The 22,492-nt window shown below is 37.3% G+C and overlaps 2 protein-coding genes across 6 annotated transcripts in view; one reads left to right on the forward strand and one right to left on the reverse strand.

The window, feature by feature from the left end:
- Nucleotides 1–52: 52 nt before the first annotated feature.
- GLMN (glomulin, FKBP associated protein) lies at nt 53–18,302 on the reverse strand. Of its 4 annotated transcripts, none has more exons than XM_074546095.1 (20): nt 17,941–18,302; nt 17,650–17,758; nt 16,282–16,405; nt 15,692–15,817; nt 14,181–14,300; nt 13,048–13,156; nt 11,625–11,871; nt 11,047–11,146; nt 9,856–10,043; nt 9,348–9,401; nt 8,526–8,556; nt 8,087–8,176; nt 7,503–7,544; nt 7,337–7,410; nt 6,940–7,024; nt 6,069–6,178; nt 4,893–4,956; nt 2,708–2,831; nt 1,237–1,319; nt 53–1,106 (listed from the first exon to the last, which is right to left on the reverse strand). In XM_074546095.1, exons 3-20 carry the CDS (start codon nt 16,345–16,347, stop codon nt 999–1,001), a joined length of 1,821 nt encoding a protein of 606 aa, XP_074402196.1. In that variant the 5' UTR covers nt 16,348–16,405; nt 17,650–17,758; nt 17,941–18,302; the 3' UTR covers nt 53–998. The 4 variants fall into 4 exon arrangements, with proteins under 4 accessions (XP_074402196.1, XP_026646362.1, XP_014131493.1 ...); XM_026790561.2 differs by having other exon boundaries at nt 17,622–17,758; XM_014276018.3 differs by lacking the exon at nt 17,650–17,758.
- RPAP2 (RNA polymerase II associated protein 2) overlaps nt 17,949–22,492 on the forward strand; it is a 36,762-nt gene continuing 32,218 nt past the window's right edge. Inside the window, exons 1-5 of one of the 2 annotated variants that reach the window (XM_026790565.2) lie at nt 17,949–18,080; nt 18,945–18,990; nt 19,732–19,846; nt 20,516–20,614; nt 21,647–21,712. In XM_026790565.2, coding sequence (XP_026646366.1) covers nt 18,032–18,080; nt 18,945–18,990; nt 19,732–19,846; nt 20,516–20,614; nt 21,647–21,712 — 375 coding nt within the window. In that variant the 5' untranslated portion in view covers nt 17,949–18,031. The remainder of the gene's footprint in view (nt 18,081–18,944; nt 18,991–19,731; nt 19,847–20,515; nt 20,615–21,646; nt 21,713–22,492) is intronic. The other variant, XM_005482090.3, reaches the window with a different exon arrangement.

The following is a 22,492-nucleotide window of genomic DNA, read 5'->3' on the forward strand; positions in this document are numbered from 1 at the left end:
TTTATTCATAAATAGAGTGGCTACATTTTAAACAAAATATAGAATGTTCTTAGAAATATAGTTACATTTCAAAAGACTACATACAACATATGCATTTGGCATGAAAATTCATATTAAATAGCTATACTATGAAAAATAGCATACTTGATACCAAATGTGCTTTCTAGAGAGGGAAAAAAGTGGTTTAGCTGCACGATAGGAAAGTCATCCTTATTTTTAACTCGGTTCTGACCTTAGAGACTCATCTGTTTATTAAGAATTCCCAAAATAAATTACTGTATTTTAAAGAAAGCTGTACAATTAAAGATAAGGATGATTAAAACAATTCCAAAATAGAGGTATCCCTAAAAACAACAGCTGTATGTATGCAACCTTACACTGCTTTTAAACATAAGTGTTATCTGTTATATTACTAAGTTCTTACATCTTATTTGGCCCAAGGTTGTTTTTCTTTAAGCCTGGTTTCCTTTGCCACAGGGTTTGTACTATTCTATAGTGTTAGCTATCTGTACCTTACAGTCCTGTCTGCAAATAGAGAAGCTTGTTTGTCAACATTAAAATGTGCTAATAAAAATACCTTTTGCTTAAACAGGGCTTTTGAATTAATGGTTCTTCAATCACTTGATAAAAATCTTTGTAATTCACTACTCCAGTCAGCAACTATTACCCAACAAATTCCGAAAATTAAAAAAAATAAATGCCTAACCATACCTCCTTGCCACAGAGAGGAACACACCTGGTTTGTTTTTTTAGTTTCTAAACTTAAGAAAAAGCATCAAATTCTGAAGAGGAGTAAACAGACCGTATCTCCAAATCACATGCAACAAGAGCAAAAGCAAATAAAAACCAGCAAGGAGACTTCTGAAGAGCAGCATTTGCAGTTCTTCTGGAGGCCCCTCTAAACTGCTCCTCTTTGCAGCCACAGCCTCCCCTGCAACTGGAGTCTCATAGTGCAGTGATCCTGTCAGGAGGATGTTCATTCACACACTTCAGCTGCCTTAGCTATTCTCATCCATTACAGCTTTTGTTTTCACTTCAATGAGTTCTTCTACCCGAGCTAGAACACTTTCTATTAAGTCAAATGTGAAGAGAGCTGAGTGTAAAACCTGAAATGACAAGAAAGATGAGTGTTATTTTTATTAGGGTTTTTTTAATACATTTTACATTTACTTTTGTCTCCACATTGAAAAAAAAAAGTCAGTACTTCTGAGTGACTGAAGGGAAGTGCACACTCACTTGAAGCTGCATCCCAGTAGTCATGGCAGGCATCTTTTCCCCACTAACAGTTACGGAGCAAACTGGGTTAGAACTGTGTGCCTCTGTAGAAGAAAACATGAAGAAACCACCATGACCCTTAGAATTAAAAGAATATTTAAAATATCAACATTTCATGACAGCAATTGTTAAGAACAGAAATCTAGGGATTGACAAAACACATGACAGAGGTGCTGAACCTTAAAAGGAAGGCAACTGGAGTTGGGTGATTTCTTTATACTTTGTATAACACAGATTCCTACATTGCTAAACAGGCAAGATCTGCAACTGGAACTAATTTTATAGAGCTCACATGCTCTTCAAAATGAAGAATAAAATGTTATCTGGCCCAGTTTTGATACATTTTTAGTATTTCCACATCCAGGGAGATAGTAGGAGTTCTTTAGCTTGACTAAATGAATCCAGACATTAAATACTTATTTTATTAAGAAAAGGCTGCAGGCCTCTCTGTTTCAGACAGATTACTTGCAGCAGGCTAAACTACAAGGACAGGTCTGAAAAATAAGGAAAAAACTTTTTACATTCAGACCACATATTTGAAATTCAATGTAATGCTTACAAAGATTAAACACAAGGGAAGAAAGCTAAACCATTTACTGTTACAATTTAGATGCTCTCTCCCAAACTCAAATTTCTTTATGTTTTGTCAAAGGCTAGAGAACTGTAAGAGGGACTTAAGAAAAAAGCTTCCTGATTAATTTTGAAGGATTCCCTTTAGAGAGATATCCACAGGTTGTCTTGAGGGAAAAAGTCCCTTTCTTTGCCTTGTAAGTACATAGTTTGCAATGGAAGAGGATAGGACTAGAGGCAAAAAGCTATATTGACATTTTTAGTAGCAGACACAAATTCCTTGGGCTATCTTAATTATACTGGAGACCACAAGGAACAGAGGATGTGACATGCAGAGAGATTGCCTAAAGCAGCTACAGCTCTTGTGCCCCATGCAATGTGCCTGCTTAACCCAGAGCAGAATCTGATTCTGTGTGTCAGATAAAAAAAAATCATGTATTTTAAAAAATGAATGTAATGCTTCAGGCTTTAGAGAGCACTGTGACTTACTTTTTCTTTTGTTAACCCTCCCACACCTGGTTTGAAACCTAAGGGTTATGCAATCAGAGAAATTTAGTTTCTCCTTTGTAACATTAAAATCAAAAGTATAAATGCAGAACAAGTTCTGAAGGTCTTCATGTGACAGTTCTAACAAGTTTCCATAAGATTTACAAATGTGATAACAGGTAAGTTCAGATTTCTCTGACCAATTATGAAAATTTTTAATTCAGCAACTACTGAATTATTATTTGAAATTTGGAATAGTGGCAACAGTTAAATAAAACTTGATCTAAGCAGCATTCACCAGTTCCTGATTTCCAAAGGATTACCAAAGTTTCTAGATATGAACAACACTAAGAACAAAAAACCAACAAAAACTGACCTTTTCTGTTTTCTTTCTTATTTTTAATTTCTGCTTCATAATGTGCTTTTGACATATTGAGTCCTACACGCAGTGGTTTTAAGAAGTTCTGCTCTATCTTGCCAAGTGTGGTCCATACACCAGTCTGGTCAAACAGAACAGAGAAGGTTACAAACCAGTTTCAGTGAAGCATTGCAATACTGAGCTTTGAGCACAAGTTTTTTGACTAGTCTTTATGACATATACTTCTGTGCAGGGAGGAAAAGAGAAAAAAATAATTCAGAGTCAGGCATTGAAGCATGAGCAGCATTGTGCTGGGTATTTCAGCTCCTCTTCCTCTCCCCTACATTATTTGTTGATTGGCTGATGAAGCAGTCAAAAAAAAAAAAAAAAAGGTTATTGGGAGGTAGGGAGGACTTAGTGTGTAGGCTGGCAACTGCAGCAATGGAAATGCACATTTTCAGCTTGTTCCTGTAAGCAAAGCTGAAAGAATCTGGATGTGTTGGATGGGTTCTAGGCCTTTCCTCAGGCTACAATCTCTACAGCAAGTAAATGGCAGATGTGGGCTCCTCTCAGATAATTCAGCAGGAAAACAGAACAAATATTTAAACTAACATTCCTGAATTAAATGAAAGTTGTGATAAATATCATGCTTCCCAATTGTCTATATTGCATTTTAAAAGCACTGTAGGAACGTTACTGGATATGCTACTCTCCCATCCTTCAGCACAGCAGGCACAGCAACAACAAAATTGTCCCAGTTGGACATGGGCAGAAAGGAGTTACAATAATGGCATTGGGGAAGCAGGAGGTGCAAGGGAAAGATGCTCAAAACCAAGGCTGTTCAGGGGTACAGAGAGGAAAATAAGCTTGGGTTTGCTACAAACTGCTGTAGGAGGAAACAAATCCAAAGACACAAAGGCTGCTTTGTATATAGGAGCCATTTATACAACTCCTTTCTTCAGGCAGTATCCTTAAAGGGCAGAATAAGGACAATAAAAATAAGAATTTTCTATTTTAAATACAGTGAATCCACTAACGACAGTGGAAAATTCAGCAATTTTTAATACTAGATGACACAGTTAACAGTTCAAATAAGAAGAGTAATTACTTCCACCAGAATGTGGCTTAAAAAGGAACTTTCTAGAAAAATACTTATTTTTAAACTTGATTAATGAAAATGCTTGCTACACAGCAATCAAAATATCTGAACTGACATGGAAGGAGGCATTTTCTTTCTGCCTCACTTGCACTGTATGAAGAGAGACAGGGAAGAAGTCAAGAAGAACTGACAGAGGCTAAATTTAAGGGAAAATCTTCAGAAGATGTGATGCTATTTTTTCCTCTAACTGTATTTTTGCCAGGTATTAAACAGCACTGTTAGAGCAGCTGAGTGCTACTATGTGTAGTTTTTTATTAATAATAAAAGAGGAATTCTTACTTTTCTTACAAAGCTATGTATTTACATCTAATTGAGGAGACCACTATGAGTACTCAAATAGTAATCACCCCTTAAATATGACAAACAGATACAGTTTACCAATATTAACTAGTAAATAAATAGCAAAATAAATAAATAAATAGTACATTTAGTAAAATAACTAAATAAATAGTAAATTAGAAATGCACCCACTGAAAGCTACTTTTGCTTTTCATTACAGTTTCAGCAATCAGTACTAGTTATTTCACTGTTATTCTAATTAGATTAGTAACATTACTGGGTACTTACAAAATTTATTCCTAGATAAATTTTCAAATTAGTCTAAAAGTAGATCAGATTTTTTTTCTGTATTTTAGAAAACAATAAATGATATTATTGTGTTATTATTGCTATAAAGATATCCAGTTGGTGGTTTGAGGGATACTAGCAAATAAATAAGCAAAAATAACTATTTTTTCATGTGGGAATAATTGTTGGGTATGTGATTTTGTGGTTACATACTCTATTGTTATGGAGATAGATCAGTTCAACAGGCAGAGTAAAAGGATTAATTTGTTTATAGGAACAGTATCTATGCAAACAATTTCATCAAAACAAAGGACCATATCATGTATTTCCTAATGTCTTAATAAAAGCATCACTTCTGGGGAACCAACCATTGCAAACAAAAATGCAAAACCCACATTTTTTTGAATTAAGGATAGGAGTGTTCATGTGAATCCATCTCTCAGCTAATCAATCACTTTCAAATCAAATAGTACATACCTGATTGTCACTTTCACAGTCCTTAATGACTAAGTACCTCAGCAGATTCAGTGATGCCATAACCCTGTGAATTACCAACACACAGATACCTCTCACTAGGATTGTTAATTTTAATTGTCCATTAGGCAGTGCTGGTATGGAGAACCCATCTGCACAAAAAGCAACCCCCCATCCCTGAGCAGTACAGCTCCACCTAGAGCATGGTGTGTAGTGATGTCTGTACATTAATTCACACTTTGCAAGTAAAACTGAAACTGCCATCAGATTGCAGAGGTTGGTGATTGTGAGGGAAAGAGTCCTCTCAAGAGACAGAACCTTATCACAGGATTTATGATATGTATCACTGGGGATCCAAAGTGGATTTGAAACTAGTGTGACAGTTTTCTTTATTACTGTACTGAATTTTTACTTTTGAGTGTACTTTTTTTTTTTTCTTTTGTTTTACCATACTTTTGAGCAGATTATGAATTGCTTTTTTCCAGATAACAAGTACAGTTAACCATCATACTTTTGGGCTCTTTAAGCAGGTATGTGCCCATCTGGACATTATCTCCCCACTGATTTACAAGCACAAACAGCATCATAGTACTTATCATACAGGAAGACCTACCCTACATACACAAGATTTTTCAGACACATTTCAGTTATTTGAGTTTTTTTTAAATGCAATTGTTTACTGTTCAGGTGGATCATGAGTAAGTAATCTAACTCATGAGATTCTAGATCCCCAGTAGCAATCTGTGAAACTGCCTCAAAGATGCCTTGCACTGTAGGTTGCATCTAATTATTCCCCTGTATGATATCAGACACCACACCCCAGTGCTTTTATTCCTTCAGCTGCTTCTGCAGAGAGCTGACAAACCACACATTCCTGAGGAAATAATGCTTTACCCACTAGGTATGTCATTTCACATCTGAAGCCTTACATCCCTGGGGAATGGAGGAGGACATCCTTTTTTATTGTTAAAAATTAATGTAATGGCATTGTGACATTCTTCTACACAGAGCTGGTTAAAATAAGTGACCATGTCCATTTCTAGTTGCAAAACCTTAAAATACATTGATGCTGTCACCTCATTAATTACATGGCAGCATACATCACTGTAGTAAGGTAGTTTAAAGTCTTTTTTAATAATGAAGAAAGAAGAAAAGCTTGTAACTGTGATTCCAACTCACCTGTCTGAGTTCTGCAGAAGATCAGTCTCAGCACCTTCTGGAAGTGAAAGTACTAAATCTAAAAGGGAGATCAGGTGATGTCCTGTAAACCAAATGTTGTCATACTCCTTCTGAAAAAAAATACAAAAAGTTCAGCTGAGTACAAAATTTAGCTCTTAAATACTGTAACAATAACTTGCATAAAACAGAAATGTTTAAAAAAATCAAACCCTGTAAGAAATGTTTTCTAATTTGACATATGAGTGAAGTACACAAAACAGCCTCTTCATAATTTTAAATTTTTTTGTCAGCCAGGAAAGAAATGGAAGAAACGTAGTAAGAGAACTCTGAAACTGTATAGTAGAAAGTTAATAATATAGTTTTAATTAATTTTGCCAACTTTCTGGTATAATTATTATAAAATATGAGATTAAAATGGCTTTGATCTAGCCCAGCTCTTCCTGATGGATTTATCATTTGCAAAGCACTCATAATAAAATGCTGACTGTCATCATAAAAGCAAAGAAAAAATTAATAATTCTATCTGAACTGCAATATTTGAATTATATTTTAAAAATGAGGAACTGTGGGGATAAAATGAGCAGTTTCACTTTAGGAGAGAAATGATTTTTAACCACAGAAAAGGTAGTAACTTCTTAGAAAAATACACTAAGATACAGCAATTAAAAATACAACTGTAAAATTATAACCTAAATATGCATACACAGAAAACGAAAAAATAATGTTTTTAATAAAATTTTCTAACCTTATGGGTTTTTTCAAAGTGCATTTTTTAATGTACCACTAGAAGTTTAAGCTGTAGACATTTTCTCAATATCAAACTGACAGAATTTTGAGAAGACAACTTGGTTTTTATTGGTAACAGCCTCACCGTTAATGCTAAGTGAATCTGATCCTTTATGTTTTTAATAATGTATCCTTCCACACCAGCATGGTTGCTTGTCTTCAGTAAACACCTTCAAACAAACAAAACAAAGATATTGTCTCTAAAGCTGCCCCTAGAGCTAGTGAATGTTAGCTAAGTCTTGAGTTAAGTGGGAGTTTTACCACAGAAGAACAGTATGACTATGTAACCTTTAAACACTGGCTTACAGAAGATAGCTAATTCTATAAGAGACAATTGAAATTCATGATTTATCAAAACATTAACATAGTAAAATTAATGTGGCTAATCAGATGGAAATTCTGTCAGAGATCAATGTATTGATACAATTAAGATGCACTAGGGCTGAGATTACACAAACTGCCTTTGGTGCTTGGATGCTTACCTGAATAATGTGTATTTTCCTTCTGTATCAAACTTGTCTATGAACAACTGCAAAACATTTAAACTCTTCTTTCTCTAAAGAAAACAGAGATGTTCCAGATGAATTCTAAAAAAAAAATTAACTCAGCATTCAGAATCCAACTGATTCTGTAGGCCACTTAACATACCATATGCTCCATGGGACAAAGGGTCATAATTTTCACCAAATCCTGCAGTCAGAGAAAGGAAATACAGTTTATAATTGCATACAGATTATAGTCAGTGTGATGTAACATAATAATCTACTCAAGACTTTACAAAAACGAACCAAACAAAAAACCCACAGAACACTGGGAATGTCCAGGGAATAGAAGATTCTCATCAGAGAAATTCATGCTTTCTTCAGTGGTCAGAATCCCAGGGCTGATCTGCAAGAACACTATTCTTGTGCTGCTGGTGTCAGGGCAGGTAAGAATGTAGCCAAGGCTGGCAAGGAGGAGACAAAAATGAGCAAGCACCACTTTCACCTAAATCTGTGCCCACCTGCACCTTCAGGGACCTGCACATCCACTGGGTGTGTTGGAATTGGCACTTAACTCCATGCTGCAGCAGGTAACACAGACAATTCTGCATAGCAAGACACTGAAGGTTTCAGTTTAAGAGCACAGGTGTGTAAAGGTCCAGTAGGATGCCTCTTCTCAAACACCCAGAGGACAGCTAGGCAGGATTTCTAATTAAACTTTGAAGGCTCCTGTATGCTGCTGCTTCTTACCTGAGGTACATTAATAAAGCCTCTGAGCTCTAAATAGTGATGGAGAAGGCTGTTATCTTCCACTCTCAATAAACAGCTCTCAAACAGATCCTGCAGGTGTGGGAAAGAAAAGAAAGATGTCAACAGTATGCACATATACAGGACATTATCAGCTTAACATGTCATGGCTAAAACAGCCTTCACTCAGAAATACTCATTCAGATAAGCAGCTGCAATTATAAGTGATAGCTGTAACTTAAACATTTATGCAGGACTGTAAAGTTCAATAAATACAGGTATTTGTATGACTGAAAAACACTTAGGCCTCAAAATATTTCTGGAACTATTATCTAAACTATCATTTATATCTCCCCTAGAAGGACAAACAGAAGTTTTACCATTTCTTAAACTGAAAAAATAAAACATTGTAACATCAAAAATGTAATTTAAAAAAACTTACAAGTCCTTTAGATAATACAGATTCTTCTGTTCTAGAAAAAAAAATCAGATTAAATTGTGAAAAAGACAGGTGTTATTTCAGAAGAAACAGTAGAACAGAGGTTAACAAGAACTTGTCCCTCAACAATTTTAATTCCATTTTTTAAATATAGGATCTTTGTTACTCTTCCCAACTATTTTTGGAATAAACTTGCTGATGAGAAATTGAACATTAGACTCATCTCTTCACAGTCAAAAATTACTTTTTTCCTCTCAGTATTTATACCTGCTCAAAAGCAGTGTCATTTCCCACAGGTATTGAGACACTGATTACCAAAGAAAATTAAATTATAAATAGCCAGAATAGGAAACTTGCTTTCCATAGCAGTGCTAGAAGCTATTTGATAACACTGCTGCTTATGGAGGGTGAAATAATCACACAGTAAATATAGTAAAGTTTGGTTTCCTTTAGAAAGCCTGACCTTTAATCATTTTGCATACCATGTCAGAACACATTCAAATAATATTTTCATAATAGTTGCCTTTAGTAGTAATTGTTATAGAAGGGCAAGTAAGTATACACCCTAATTATTCTGCATGTGTTTAAACTACTAATTTTACATTTTCAGAATCAAGTTTCTAAAAATGGTATCGCAATACAAAATGAAAACAATACATAAATGTTTAGACAGCTTCTGCTTCTTAGTAAGAGAAGATATCTTGTAGTGAAACTTGCCATTTTAACACTCAAGTTTATAAACCTCCTCTGAACTTATCAATATTTCAAATTTTTTATGGGTTACTGTAAAAGACCACACTCACTATGTAGACCTGCAAAGCCTACCTTTTCAGCAGCACTTCAATATGTGTCATATTGCACAGCAGAAGGTAGGAAGGGCTAGAAGAGAAGAATCCAGCTACATTAAACTGCATAAGCCACATACATTTGCACATAATTAATATATTTAAAAAAATAAAAATATATTTCTAAAATTATTGATTTTTAAATAGACAAAAAATTGTAAGTCAAATCACTGTTAAGAACTCTTATGGGGAAACTGTCTATAGATATGTAAATGAACAATTAATGCACATTAATTTTCAGCACGTGACTAATCATAGTAGTTTGTTTAAAGGACAGTTCATCTAAAATTAAACTACACTAGACTAATCTGCAGGAGTATGTTCTTTATGAAACATAAGTTACATAAAATATAAATGCTTAAATGTTGACATAAAATTAATACTACTGAAATACAGTTTTCATTCATAACTATTCACAAATAAAGTTCCACTCAGAAAAAAATCTTCAAAGTACAGATTTACAACGAGCAAGAAAGAATAGCTCTTACCTAAAAACCACTGGAAAGCATTCAACACCAAAATGCTGAACAAACATCAGGTATGACAGACATGCCAAAGAATCAGCAGAATTCTTTCTCTCTATGTCTGCAAACTCCTGATTCTCCCAGTGTGGACTTTTGCCTTTATGATGTACAAACACTAATGGTATCAATTCTCCCATATTCCACAAAATGTCCTAAAAAATAAAAACACATTTCCTATGGTTGCCTTTAAAATAACTGTATGTCAATTAAGTTTGAAAGCTCTAACTGTATTTACATACATTCTTTTGTACAGCATGCATATAAATTAATATAAATGCTTGTAATATATAAATTGTATGTTTGTAGTATATCAATTAATACAAATATGTGGTATTTATGATACATGCACAAACACACACAAAAAGTCCTGGAGGAAAAATAACTAGTTTAGAAAAAGGTTACTAAGATAGCAAAGTCAAGCACACAGAAGTTAGCAAGAGAGAGAATGAAGACCAAATGTAAATTCCTAGTTCAGCTTCCTTATCCCCAATGCTATGAGTAACAATAGATTCATGAAAACATTGTGTTACAAAATCTCTGTGTTTTTCAGATCACAGAGAACTCAGTATTTGGGTTTTTTCTCACTAATCAATCTGGAACACAACATTTAGCTGCTACAGGCAGTTAGATTTGCTTTGTATGGCCCTTTCTTTCTCATGAAGCACAACACAAGGAACCCCTGAAATTTGTAAATCAGAAATACTACAGGGGTTACCCCCTCACACCCTTCATGTGGCTGAGGACACAGTGTAACTCCTCTTGAACATATTACAGAGAAATGGGGAGATCAAGGTCAGCTCACTATTCTGGACTTGTCCAAACCCAACATCCAGGATGGCACATTTTGGAAAATTAGGATTGTGCATGATGTCATACAGTCTAAGCATGACTTACTGACCTCAGCTTCAGCTCTCACTACCTAAAGCCATAAACAGAAGTTTACTGAGAAAGAGAAGTGAAGGTAATTCATAATTAGCATTAAAAACATGGTTTCAGACTGTGCCCAACAGGAAAGGCAGGATATACCTTACACAGCCCATTAAGTCACCCCACTAACCAATACAGAAATCAAAGTGAGCACCAGAACAATTACAGGCAGTGGTGAACTGGACCACTGGCTCTGCACACACTGCAATCCATTTCCACTGCACTCACTGTAATTGCAGAGGCAAACTGCCGAAAAGGATGTTCTTCAATGCCCTCCAGGTGTTCCAGCTGAGCTGCCAATAATGGGTATTTCAGGCTTTGCATACAGCTGGAAAAGAAAGGGGTGGAATAAATCACCAGTACAGGCATAAATACAGACTATGATAGTGTCATTGATAACCAAGAATCATGCCTACATTCATAGCAGCTGCTGCTATTCAAGGTATTCCAAGGAGAAAAAAAAAAATAAAAACCCAACATCTCCTGTAGAAGCTTTACTTAGATTCACCTCCAGACTATGATTGTTCTCACTGTTGGAAATTTGAGGAACAGATGAACACCAACTCAGCTTCACAATGCAGCAACTAATTTCCATTTTACCATTTCCCTCTACTAAATAGAAAGCATGAATATATAATATATAACCCCTGCTTAGGGGTTCTTTATCAAAATACCACATTAGTTAGATATATGTTGGCAGCATTGCAAAACACTAAAAGATTACTTATTTGCTATCTATATAATAAATGCCTACTATTCATTTTGTTAAGTTACAGGAACATATAGGACAAACATAAAATGCTCACAATTTTATTAATTCTTCTTTCAGCTCCATGTCATTGTATTCTGATGACTTTTCCATATTTTTAACAACTTCACTCACAAAAGGTTTAGCAAAGTCCACCACTGCATTGCAACATTGACAGAGACCAAGTTTATCTTCTTGTATTTGTTGTTTTGTATAAGGGACAGGTAAGGGAGTGAGCTGATTCATAATCATGGCCAATGACAAACCCACTGAGTAGGCCTTCTTGTTCTGAAGCTTCAAAAGCACTGGGGAAAGAAAATAAAGGGAAAAGAAGAGAGAACATTTTGACATTTTGAAACACTAAGTTACTACTTAGTAGAGGAAAACATGAAGAAAACAACGTGACTAGGAAAGAAAACATTTTATTTTCAGGGAAGGAGAGGGAGTGACACCGGAAATCACACGAGCAAATCCAGGAAGACTAAACATCATCACCTAATTTAATATGCTGTAGTTAACATGGCCATGTATTTGCAAATAACAAATATTAAATCTGGCACACATTTCAATGTTCTTCCTTTCTCCACAGCAGGAGGATGAGAACTAAAAAATGTTTTCTAGAACTGGGCTAATTGAAATGATACATATTTAACCCAAAAAATGCATTTATTACTTGACTCCTTTTGTGCTTGGCAAAACCAGAGACAATAGCCCAGTTTTCTGCTGAGAACTGACTCTGGTTTTTGCTCCATGGCAAAAATAACAGACACTCTCCCAGGCTGAGGAAGCAGCACCAGAGGCTCTCCATTTAACTGGATCAGTGCAGACTAATTGCAGAATGGCTACCCAAAAAATCACACATTTCTCTTGTTAAATTCTAACAACACAATAACATATCCTGGAGATTGCTACAATCAGCCTTCTACTTGATACACAACACTTCATTTCATCTCTATAATAAAACAGAAAGTACTGCTTGTTACCTACTTAGAGACTGGCCAAACCCAACATTTTAAATTTTCATGTGTGAGCCAGAATAACACTCCCCTATCACCAATAAAGTATTTCAATATGCTTCAATTAAAATTACAGTTTTAGACTATAAAAATTAGAATTGCATGTTTTAAAAGTCAAATAATGAAGAATTTCACAAATCTATGTGATTCCCTATTTCTGCAACAACAGTAGGAGTGCTTTACACCTCTAAATATAATTGCCATAGGACCACATTCTTGTAAATGATGAAAAATAGCTGAATACTGCTTTTTCAATTTATGCTATTAGTTTCATCTAAATTTTTTTTCTAACAGGCCAACATAAGTATGAAATGTATGCCTTGTGTTATTTTGCAGAATATAATAGACTGTAAAGCTTGTCAGGATGGATTTATTCTGAAACCATTCCAGCAATGGCTAAACTAAATTTATAAATAAATGAGAAAATATTTTAATTCAGAAATCACATGAGAAACTGAATCCCACCTGTCTGCAAAGGCTGAAGCAATAACATGACAGTTTGACACACTTGCTCTCCAGAGGTCTGCTCAATCTGCTCAAGTAAACCCAAAAAAAGTTCCTTTGGATTGCAGAGCTGCAAGAGAGGAACAATGCATATTTTTAAATAACCATGGTCATACTCAAAAAAAAAAATCACATGGAATACCGAAGTTCCTGAATGTCAAGAGAGAAGATCTGAACATCCAAGATAAGATTTTAAAAAACAAATATGAAACAGTAAGTACATTTACAAGTACAATTAACATCTACTGTAGAGCATACCTGTGTCACACTTCCATATGAGCTGAAAACATATAATAGTAAAAACTGACACTAAACCTGATTTGAATGGGCTGTAAAAACCTCAGAGTACCTTTGTGAAGTAATTATTCAGAGCAGAGAGAGAAGTAGAACTTGAGTGTGAATTTAACTCAAGCTATAAAGTTTGCAAGTTGCTTTTGGAGTGCATAAATGAAAGAGAATGAGTCTTTTACAGGTTAAAACATTTTTCTGCTCCTACTCCATCAGAATCATCAGGTAATGATTCTCTTATTGAGGAAGGGTGAAGGACTTAAGGAAAAGACTTTTCTGAGTGAATCATAGAATAGAGAACAATAAATACTATTCAGAGATAAGTGGAACATGGCAAGGTCCTGCAGCACAGTTTTGAAACAACTAAAGAGAGAACATGAAGGTAGAGACCTTGAATTAGATACTAGAAAAGACATTTAGCAATGTACTGTAAGTTTTACTCAAGCTAGCTAAATCAGGCAAGATTGTGTCCTTCAGATCAACTTAGCTCATTTTCATGTGAAAACCACACCTCTGATGCTGAGCCTACCACTTCCAAACAAAGAGCCCTACCCACTGAACATACACCATGAATTCAGAAATCTCTGTACCTTCAAACTGAGGCGAGGCAACGTTTAACTAAGAGCAGCTTACCCAAGTAGTGATGTAGATTCATTATGCAAATATTGTCAGAATCAAATTGTATAAACATGTTTGTGTAATTGGCCTTTGGTGTATTAGCTTCATGGATTAATGATCTTGAACTCCTTTTTGTGCAGAACTTCCCTAACATTGTTGTATCATAATCATGTGTTTCAAAACCATACCTGTGCCAACTGATCTAGTATCCTCAGGCAGTGTTCTCGCTTTTCATCTTCTTGTTTATACATAAAAATACATCTAACAAGAGGAGAAATGAGATTCCAACCCATATTCTTGATGATAACCTAAAAATCAGATATTCAGAGAATAAGCCAAAACTAGATGTCTTTTAAACCCAGAAAGATTGTATACATAAAGACCAAAAGCAACAACAGATCAATGTCCTGGTTGTAACTATCACTGTCATTGAATATTTGACATAATTTGACACACATTGTGTCCTCTGCCCATACCTATAAGCACAAATTTTGCATAGTTTTCTTCTAATTATTGACATGTCAATACTTCTACGTGTCCATGACAATATACTTAAAATGGACTGAGCAGAGGAGTTGTGCTAAAAGAACACTTGGACAAATTATTCATGAGGGGATTGAGACTTTCAGTTGTTACTCCAAACTCACAAAATTCAAAACCAGATTGTGAACCCCCTGTAATAGATTATGAACTCCACGTAACATTGCTAAAATATTCTACCCTTCACTTTCTTTCTGAACTTCCTATTTATCTCTGCTCAATTTGGTATATTGTCTCAGCATCCCTAGTGTCCACAGACATTAGTATTTCAAATTAGCATCAGCCTAGCTGGCTCCTGTAATTGGCCAGTATTGTTATATCCATTTGTGGTAGGCTGACCCCCAGCAGCAATGCAGCACCCCTCAGCTGCTGGCTTGCTCTTGTCCCTCAGTGGGATCGGGGCCAGAGTCAAAAGAGCAAAACAGAGGAACTCCAAAGATCAGATAAGGCCAGTGTAATAAGTGAATGAGAAAAGACAGCAGAGCCTGATGGGCAATGATGCAAATCATCTCCCACGAGGAGACCAATGCCCAGCCAGCCTCCAAACAACAGCTGCTTTGGAATGGGTCCCCACCCACATATCTTTACAGCTCTGCACAGTTGTATGGTTTGGAGTATCTCACTGCTTTGGGACAGCTGTCCAGCTGTGTCTCCTCCCAGATTCCCTGCTCACTGGGGGCAGAGTGAGAAAGGGAGAAGGCCTTGATGCTGCACAAGCACTGATCAGCAGTAGTTGAAACACTGGTGTATTATCAGCACCTTTTTGGTCACAAATCCAAAACACAGCACTGTGCAGGCTGCCATGAAGAAAGCCAACTCCATGGCAGCCAGACCCAGCACACCACCTGAAATCCCTGTCCTGTGGAAGAGGGACACTGCCTGTTTCTCCTCATGATGCTTTTCTGCTTCCTTTTCTCTCTGCTTCACTCACAGAAGAGTTATTGATGGCTTTGTTAAGACTGGGTTGGGTTTCTGATCATGACTTGGGTTTCTGTGAGCTACCTGAATACAGAATTATGTGCACTTAACACAGAGCAACCCATTAGCTATTCATATGTACAGCCTTGCTCCACAGAGAAAGTAGCTTTTCCCTCTTAATAAGCAGTTTTATATTAATGATGTTAATAAACACTAATATGTAGTGCAAACTTCAACTCACCTTGTTTTTCTCATTTTGAATTACTTCTAATAACTGAGCTGCATATCCATCTTCCAAACACTTCTGACCTGCTACCTGAAACAGATTAAAATCTTCTCCTTTGAAATCAGCTTCTTCCAGAATTTGCTAGAAAGAAAATATGAATGTTTAACTCCATACTTATCAAAGTCAATTAAGAAGTAAGAAAATCCATGCTTTCATTTCAAAATTAAATGTAGTATCATTGCAACTTTTATACATTTTCCACATCTTAAAAAAGCTACCAAGTTACTACACAAGACAAGGCAGTATTTCAATAGCACTAAGTCTAGACTACAGCATTCTCTTTGGAAGATGTGTCTTCTACAACTACCAGCTTTTGTTCCTAGGTACAAGAACACTTCCATCTCCAAGAAGCAGAAATAATCAAGCTTCTTGGGATAAGCACCACAGAGAAGTCAATGAAACATGGAGGCTGAACTCAGCTGCCCCATGAAGAGTTCTACCAACAATTGACTTGTCTTTTGAGGTCATTTTGGCTTTAATTCTAATATATGAAAAGAAATCACACTACTGACACTTGTTACTTCTAAGGAAAGAAAACTACTTACACATCTTTGTATTATAGCTTGAAGTTCATCAACTGCCATTACAGTTTGACTGTGTTCTTCTGGCATGAAAATTTATTTTAAATTAAAGAGGGCAGTATTATATCACACGAACTTAAAACAGAGGCTGAAAAATAATCACATTACCAAGAAAAATGTTAATGGAGGAATAAGAACAACCTAGACAAATATTAAGACTACATAATTAGAATAAGGGAAAACTAATTTTTTACAAAGTATATGTTATATTATTCTACTCCCCATATTTGCAGGAGACAGAATTACAGACAGGAAACAACCTGCATTCTATGTAAAGGGAAACAATTTTTCAAGTACTATCTGGGTCATCTTAAGAAGTGTGAAGGTTTCAGTGGCACATACATGGAAAACTGCAGCTAACACAGAGCAAGTTTGGGCTCACTGCATACCAACTGTGCACACCCATGACACACTACATTTTCTGTGACTACTCTGACCAGAGGAGCTTCTGCTCAGCCCTGACTGGGACACACTAACCCAATATCTGCAATGTGAAGGCACTGATCCAAACACCATGCCAGTTTATAGCAACAGTCCAGTGAAGATTACATGTGTAGTTTCATTTATTTTTTCTAGTGTCTAGGTTGGACTAGTTCAGTGGCTTTATACCTCTAGGTATTAACATTTAAAACTTTCTTGCTAAAAACAATAAAGTTATAACACTTGAATAATGTCAAGTACATACCAAGTTTTAAGTAGCCAGGACCATGAATTACAAATGCAATCAAGCCTGGTTATCCTACGTGATATATCATAGCAGCAGTCATAATCTTTATGGTTTTAAGTAATGCCATGGGCGTAAACCTGGTTATATGATTGCTACGACTGCCAATTATCCCTACATTTGGTAAATTAGATAACTATTCATCAAAACACAGGTGTCTCCATGCAATGTCCTCAGCGTTTCTTCTTATGTTTGCCTGAATGTGGTGGGCTGACGCTGGCCAAACAAGAGCACACTTACATGAAAAAATACACAGATAAAGAACCTATCTAGATGCTCATAAAAGGGGACAACTCACAAAAGCTTAAAAGGCATCTGTGTGTGACTTTCTTATTCAAAGAATAAACAACTCACTTTCTATTCTTCACGGCTCATTCTGACATCTGTATATCACTGAAACCTATCCTTTCTAGCCCGTCATTTTACCCAGATCATTACCACATACTTTCTTACCACACGTTGTACTATTTAATCTTTTCATTTTACAGAATGTTACTAATCCCACCAAAATAATTTAACATACTTTTGAACGCCAGTACTGTTGCATTTTCAGCCCTCAGTAACTTCACAATGTACTTACAGCCTGGAAAGGCGCCCCAAACACCCACCGTGCTGCAGGGATTTACTGACAGGGCTCGCAGATGGTCTCCGGCCTTAATACTTAATCCGGTTTCCAGCTGAATCTTTTAGGAGGTTTCAGCGGCAAGTGGACAGCATCTGAATCACGTGAAACGTTCTATTAATACTCACCAAACTCCCTCCTAATAAACAGATATCTCGACCCTTTCTCTGGGCAGCAAAACACCCAGGCTGGGACGAAAAGGCTGCCAGCCTCAGCCTGTAAACACACGGCCAAATGAAAAGCCACAAGGGCACGGCACGGCACCGCACCGCCTCACCTCAGCCCCTGCCAGAGGAACCCCTCAGCTCCGCGCTGCCGCCTCTCCCGGCTCCGCCCCGGGTGAGAGGTCGGCGGGCGGAGCGGCACTGATGGCGATGATGGCGGCCGGGACGGGCAAGCCCCGTCGGCGGCGCGCAGGTGGGCGCCGGGATCGCGCGGCAGCCCCCGCTCCCCCCGCCTGGCGCTTTGGGCTCTTCCTGTGCTCCCAGACCGGCACAGCGGCGGACTCGCCCAAGTCGCCATGTCGAGGGGAGCGGCGGGCCGCCCGAAGTCGGTTCTGTGGGCCTGTGCCGGGCCGAGTGCGGGGCCGTGATGAGGGACGGGCCGGACGAGGAGAGGCCGGGACCCTTGGTCCTCTCAGGCCGTGAGGGGCCGGCCCGTCCCGGCCCGCTCGGAGCGGCAGGGCCAGGCTGTGACGGCGGCCGTGCAGCTGAGCGGTCACAGCGCTGAGCCCTGCCCGGAGCGCTGCCTCCCCCAGGGTAACAGCGCGGTCTCCCCTGCTGTTGCCCTTGTCGTGGGGGAGCAGCTGCCCGGGACAGCTGGGTCGGGAGCTGGGTCAGGGGCCGTCCTGGGCGGCTCCGAGAGCGGCAATAGCGGCTCCGTGTCAGGTGCCGGCGGTGGAGCTGGCCCGGAGCAAAGCCCTGCGGTGGGACAGCTCTGGGGACGGCCGGAGTAAAACTGGGCTTTACCAGCGGGGTAAAGAGACACCGGGCGGGGTGGCGGGCGCAAAACTGTTTTCAGAATTTTTTCCCTTTTTTTTTGTATACAGAACGTGGTGAATGAGAGTATGATACAAGTTGGCCCTGTCTCTTTTCACACTTTAAAAAGTGTATCTAAATGGTTGCTGCATACCAGCTTACTGAAATCACAGCCATCAAAAGCAATAATAATTACTAAGAAATTATCTTGGTTGTGCTTACAGTTTAGAGGTTTTAATATTTTTCATGTTCCAACATCTTCCACTGTTAAGAAAGTACACTAATTTGTATGTTTGATTTCTAGGAAATAAGCATTCAGCTGCTCAGAAAAATGAAGATGCTGCTCAAAGGTATAATTTCTGAGGAACAGTGTGATATTTGTGTTGTTTTACCTCACTTTGGAATTACATTCTCTGTGCTGCAGAGGCTTTGCTTTCTCAGAGCACCACAATGAACTTCAGTAAATCACCAGCATCTACATCATGTAGGACACGTTTGGAGTGATGCTGTGTAGCTTCTAACAGCATGCACATCTAAGCATTGTGTAATAAACTAAAAGTTTGTAATCTGATGTCCAAAACTGTATTGCTTACTTTTTGCTGTCTTAACTTCTTTACATACCTGCCATTTATAATTATTTACATCAAAAAACACTCGGGAGGAGGTATTTGTTAATTTTATTCCTACCTTTACTTTGTAACCTCACACTCAGTCATGTCCTAATTCTTTTTTTCTTCCCATTCTTCATGCCTTACCCAGTTCCTGTTTTCCTGACAACACTCCATAAATTGTCCCAAGTTCTTTGTCCAGCCAGTTCTGGATTTCCCTCTTGCAAGAAAATTTGGGAATGTATTGCAATATAGTAAGAGTCAATACTATGCTTGACCAGCAAATAAAACAAACCAATATAAAATATATAACCCTTTGTAGTTGTAACAGAATTACTAGTCCAGTTACTTGTTGCTTGTTTGGCCAACATGGTGTGATACAGAAAAATATAAGCTGTATTACAGAAAAAAAGATAAAAATATGATAGAAAATTGTTTATGGAAATCTGCCCTCTGTATCATTCCGTGTCTGTTTTGTTACAGGAAAGCAGCTCTGGAGGCTGCACTGAGACACAAGATTGAGTGTGAGAAAAAAGCATTGTCTATTGTTGAGCAGCTCCTGGAAGAGGACATTACTGAAGAGTTCCTTCTAAATTGTGTAGGTGTTGCAAGTTTTTATGCTGTTTTGTATCTTGTTGTGGTACTTTATTAAAAAGTTTTTGGAACAATTTGCTGCGGTTTAAAATAGCCAAACCATTGATTCTGTCTTTTACCAGCTCTGGTAACACTTTCCATATTTTTAAGGGTTCTGTAGTGAAAACATGCCCTAGTTTTGCAGGACTGTGTACATTAATGAATCCTCAATTTTTTTCTCACAGTCTTTGTTTATACCTTTGTGGTTCTGGACTGACGGATGAGCTGTAAAAATTTAGGTTCACATCATAGCATCAGTAAATGTACACAAAGTCTCTAAAGCACCACAGTTATCTGGCAACAGAGTTTTGCTGAAATGGTATGATGATTATTTTTGTTAAGATTGTAAATAGGCTGATTAATAGGTGTACCAAACATGTAAATAGAGGAAAATGACAGAAATAGATGCCACACTAGAGGCAAAGCTGTGAAGGATTTTGTATATGTAAAATAGAAATGCCCAGGTCTCTTTTCCTTCTCTCCTTACCCTTTTACCTTTCCCACTGTGTTGTTTATTAAACTTAATGGGTAACTGTTACAAAATTTTAGATATGTATATGCTTAGGAGATGTTTTGAGACAAAAATGGCAAGTTTTCCAGTGTCTGTTGTTGAACTATTTTCTTGTCTATTTAGGGAAAATGTATTACTCCATCTCACTATAAAGATGTTGTTGATGAGCGATCTATCATCAAACTGTGTGGTTATCCTCTATGCCACAATAAGCTGGAAAATGTAAGTTGCTTTTCCTTAATGCTGTTATCAAAGGAATCTTTTCACAATTTTTATTCTCTTGCATTTTCTTTTTAATTTTAAGCACAGATTACTGTCAAGTAAGGAGCCAGGCATTATATAATTCCATTTCAGTATAATCCTTCTGAAGTGAAAGGTGAAATTTGATCAGTAGGGGGCAGTTCTTGAATCACAGAATCAGTTCCTGTATGATCAGAATCACAATGTGTGGATCTGTTCTGACAGGGATAGAGATGAAAGAGTTGTGACTTCCTGGCCTGTCTTTGTGAATGGAAAAACTTTGAAATCTTGTTCTTCTGTCAGTGTAGCAACAGATGTCTATGAGAAAGATTGCAGTGAAAAAACAATACAGTGCAGGGATATTATTATGTGAATGCATATATATGTGCTATGAAAATGTATGTAAACTGTGGCAATATGAAAGTCACCCCTCTTTAGGTGTGATGTGTGAGAGCTTAAGCAGAACTCACAGGTCAGTTAGATAACCTGTGATGTAATGCCAGTGCTACATGTGCTTATCTGAAAACATTCTGCTCATGTACAAAACAATTTACTGTTTTGGACTTCATCTGTTTGCTTATGTTAATTTCAAAACTGTTACAGTTTGCATAAGTTCCCCTGGGTTTGTCTGGGTGGTTGTGGGGGTCTGACAGTTCAGTCCCACGTGCATATAAATAGATCTGGATTAAGGAAAGACCCATCTGTAATTGCTCAGCACTTACACATGAGGAAAGCTTTGCCATGGCAGCTCCATTGTCTTATGTTCAGCACTGGTTTTCTTATAGCTATGGAGCTGCCTTTTACTGATAAATGAGATTGTGGTTAAAGATAAACTGTCCTTCTTACATCTGAGAAGATGCAATGTCAGAAGAATTGAGAGAAAAGGTGGTTGTGTTATGCAGTTCAGTTAAATAGAATATATTGCACATACCCAAATATGTGAATTAAGAATGAAGTTTTCTCTGTACTCCTGATGGAACTGACAATGTTGCTGTTGAAACTGTATTATTTTAGGTGCCAAAGCAGAAGTACAGAATCTCAACAAAAACGAACAGAGTTTATGATATCACTGAAAGAAAGGTATGGTAAGAAGTGTATTTCTAGGATGTGTTTAATGGTGGCAACATCAGAAATGCATTTTGTAACAGCATTCATACAGTGGCTTGATTCAGAGGCAAATAGGTTTGGTTCTTATGAAAATAATTTTCACAAACTGTTGAAATTTTTTGTGCATTTCACTTCCTAGATGATATCTTTGAGACAAAATACATGGTTTTCTAAGTTTAAACATAAGACGGAAAGTTTTACTTGGATAGGTGTTTGAATGTGGCACAGCTGATCTGCTAAAGGCATTTGTGAAGTGTTCTTTATTTTGCTCCAGCATAGTCAGTGAGCTTTAGTGGGATCAAAGTGCACATCCTTTTCAACCGCTGAAGTTTGCAGTAATGTAGTATAAGTTACATCTTACATATTTTGGGGAACATTTAGGTTTTTTTTTTGAGGGCTTTTCAACATAAAACCTAATTCTCCACAAAATGGTTCTTTCTGGAAGCCTATTCACAGGTGGTTGCATTAAAGTCATCTTTGGGGTTTCACAGGATACACAATCGCCTACAGGCACATAGACACTAAACTGTAACATAAATGTTTCCAGTTACAGAACACATTTCTTCACTGTCACTAGTATGCATTCCTTTCCTCTGATTAAAATTGTGGGATACACAAAATTTTAGGAATTGCTTTCATAAGCAATCAGGCAAGACTCGAACAAGAAGTGGGATGATTTGTGTTCTTCCCTTGTGATGCAAGTTTGCAAATCTGGTTTTCAAAGATGCTGCAAATTTTTAGGTGTTCTAATCA

Source organism: Zonotrichia albicollis, chromosome 8, assembly GCF_047830755.1.
Source record: "Zonotrichia albicollis isolate bZonAlb1 chromosome 8, bZonAlb1.hap1, whole genome shotgun sequence".
Lineage (NCBI taxonomy): Eukaryota > Metazoa > Chordata > Aves > Passeriformes > Passerellidae > Zonotrichia > Zonotrichia albicollis.

Bases quoted from the DNA above. Each gene is read 5' to 3' on its own strand.
- GLMN (XM_014276018.3), bottom strand. From the start codon at position 16,347: ATGCCAGAAGAACACAGTCAAACTGTAATGGCAGTTGATGAACTTCAA. The intron at 8,177-8,525 runs GTAAGTTTTTTT...CCACACCTGCAG, and splicing joins CTGTATTATCTAAAGGACTT to GATCTGTTTGAGAGCTGTTT. The intron at 1,320-2,707 runs GTCAGTTTTTGT...TTTCTTCTACAG, and splicing joins TAAGAAAGAAAACAGAAAAG to AGGCACACAGTTCTAACCCA.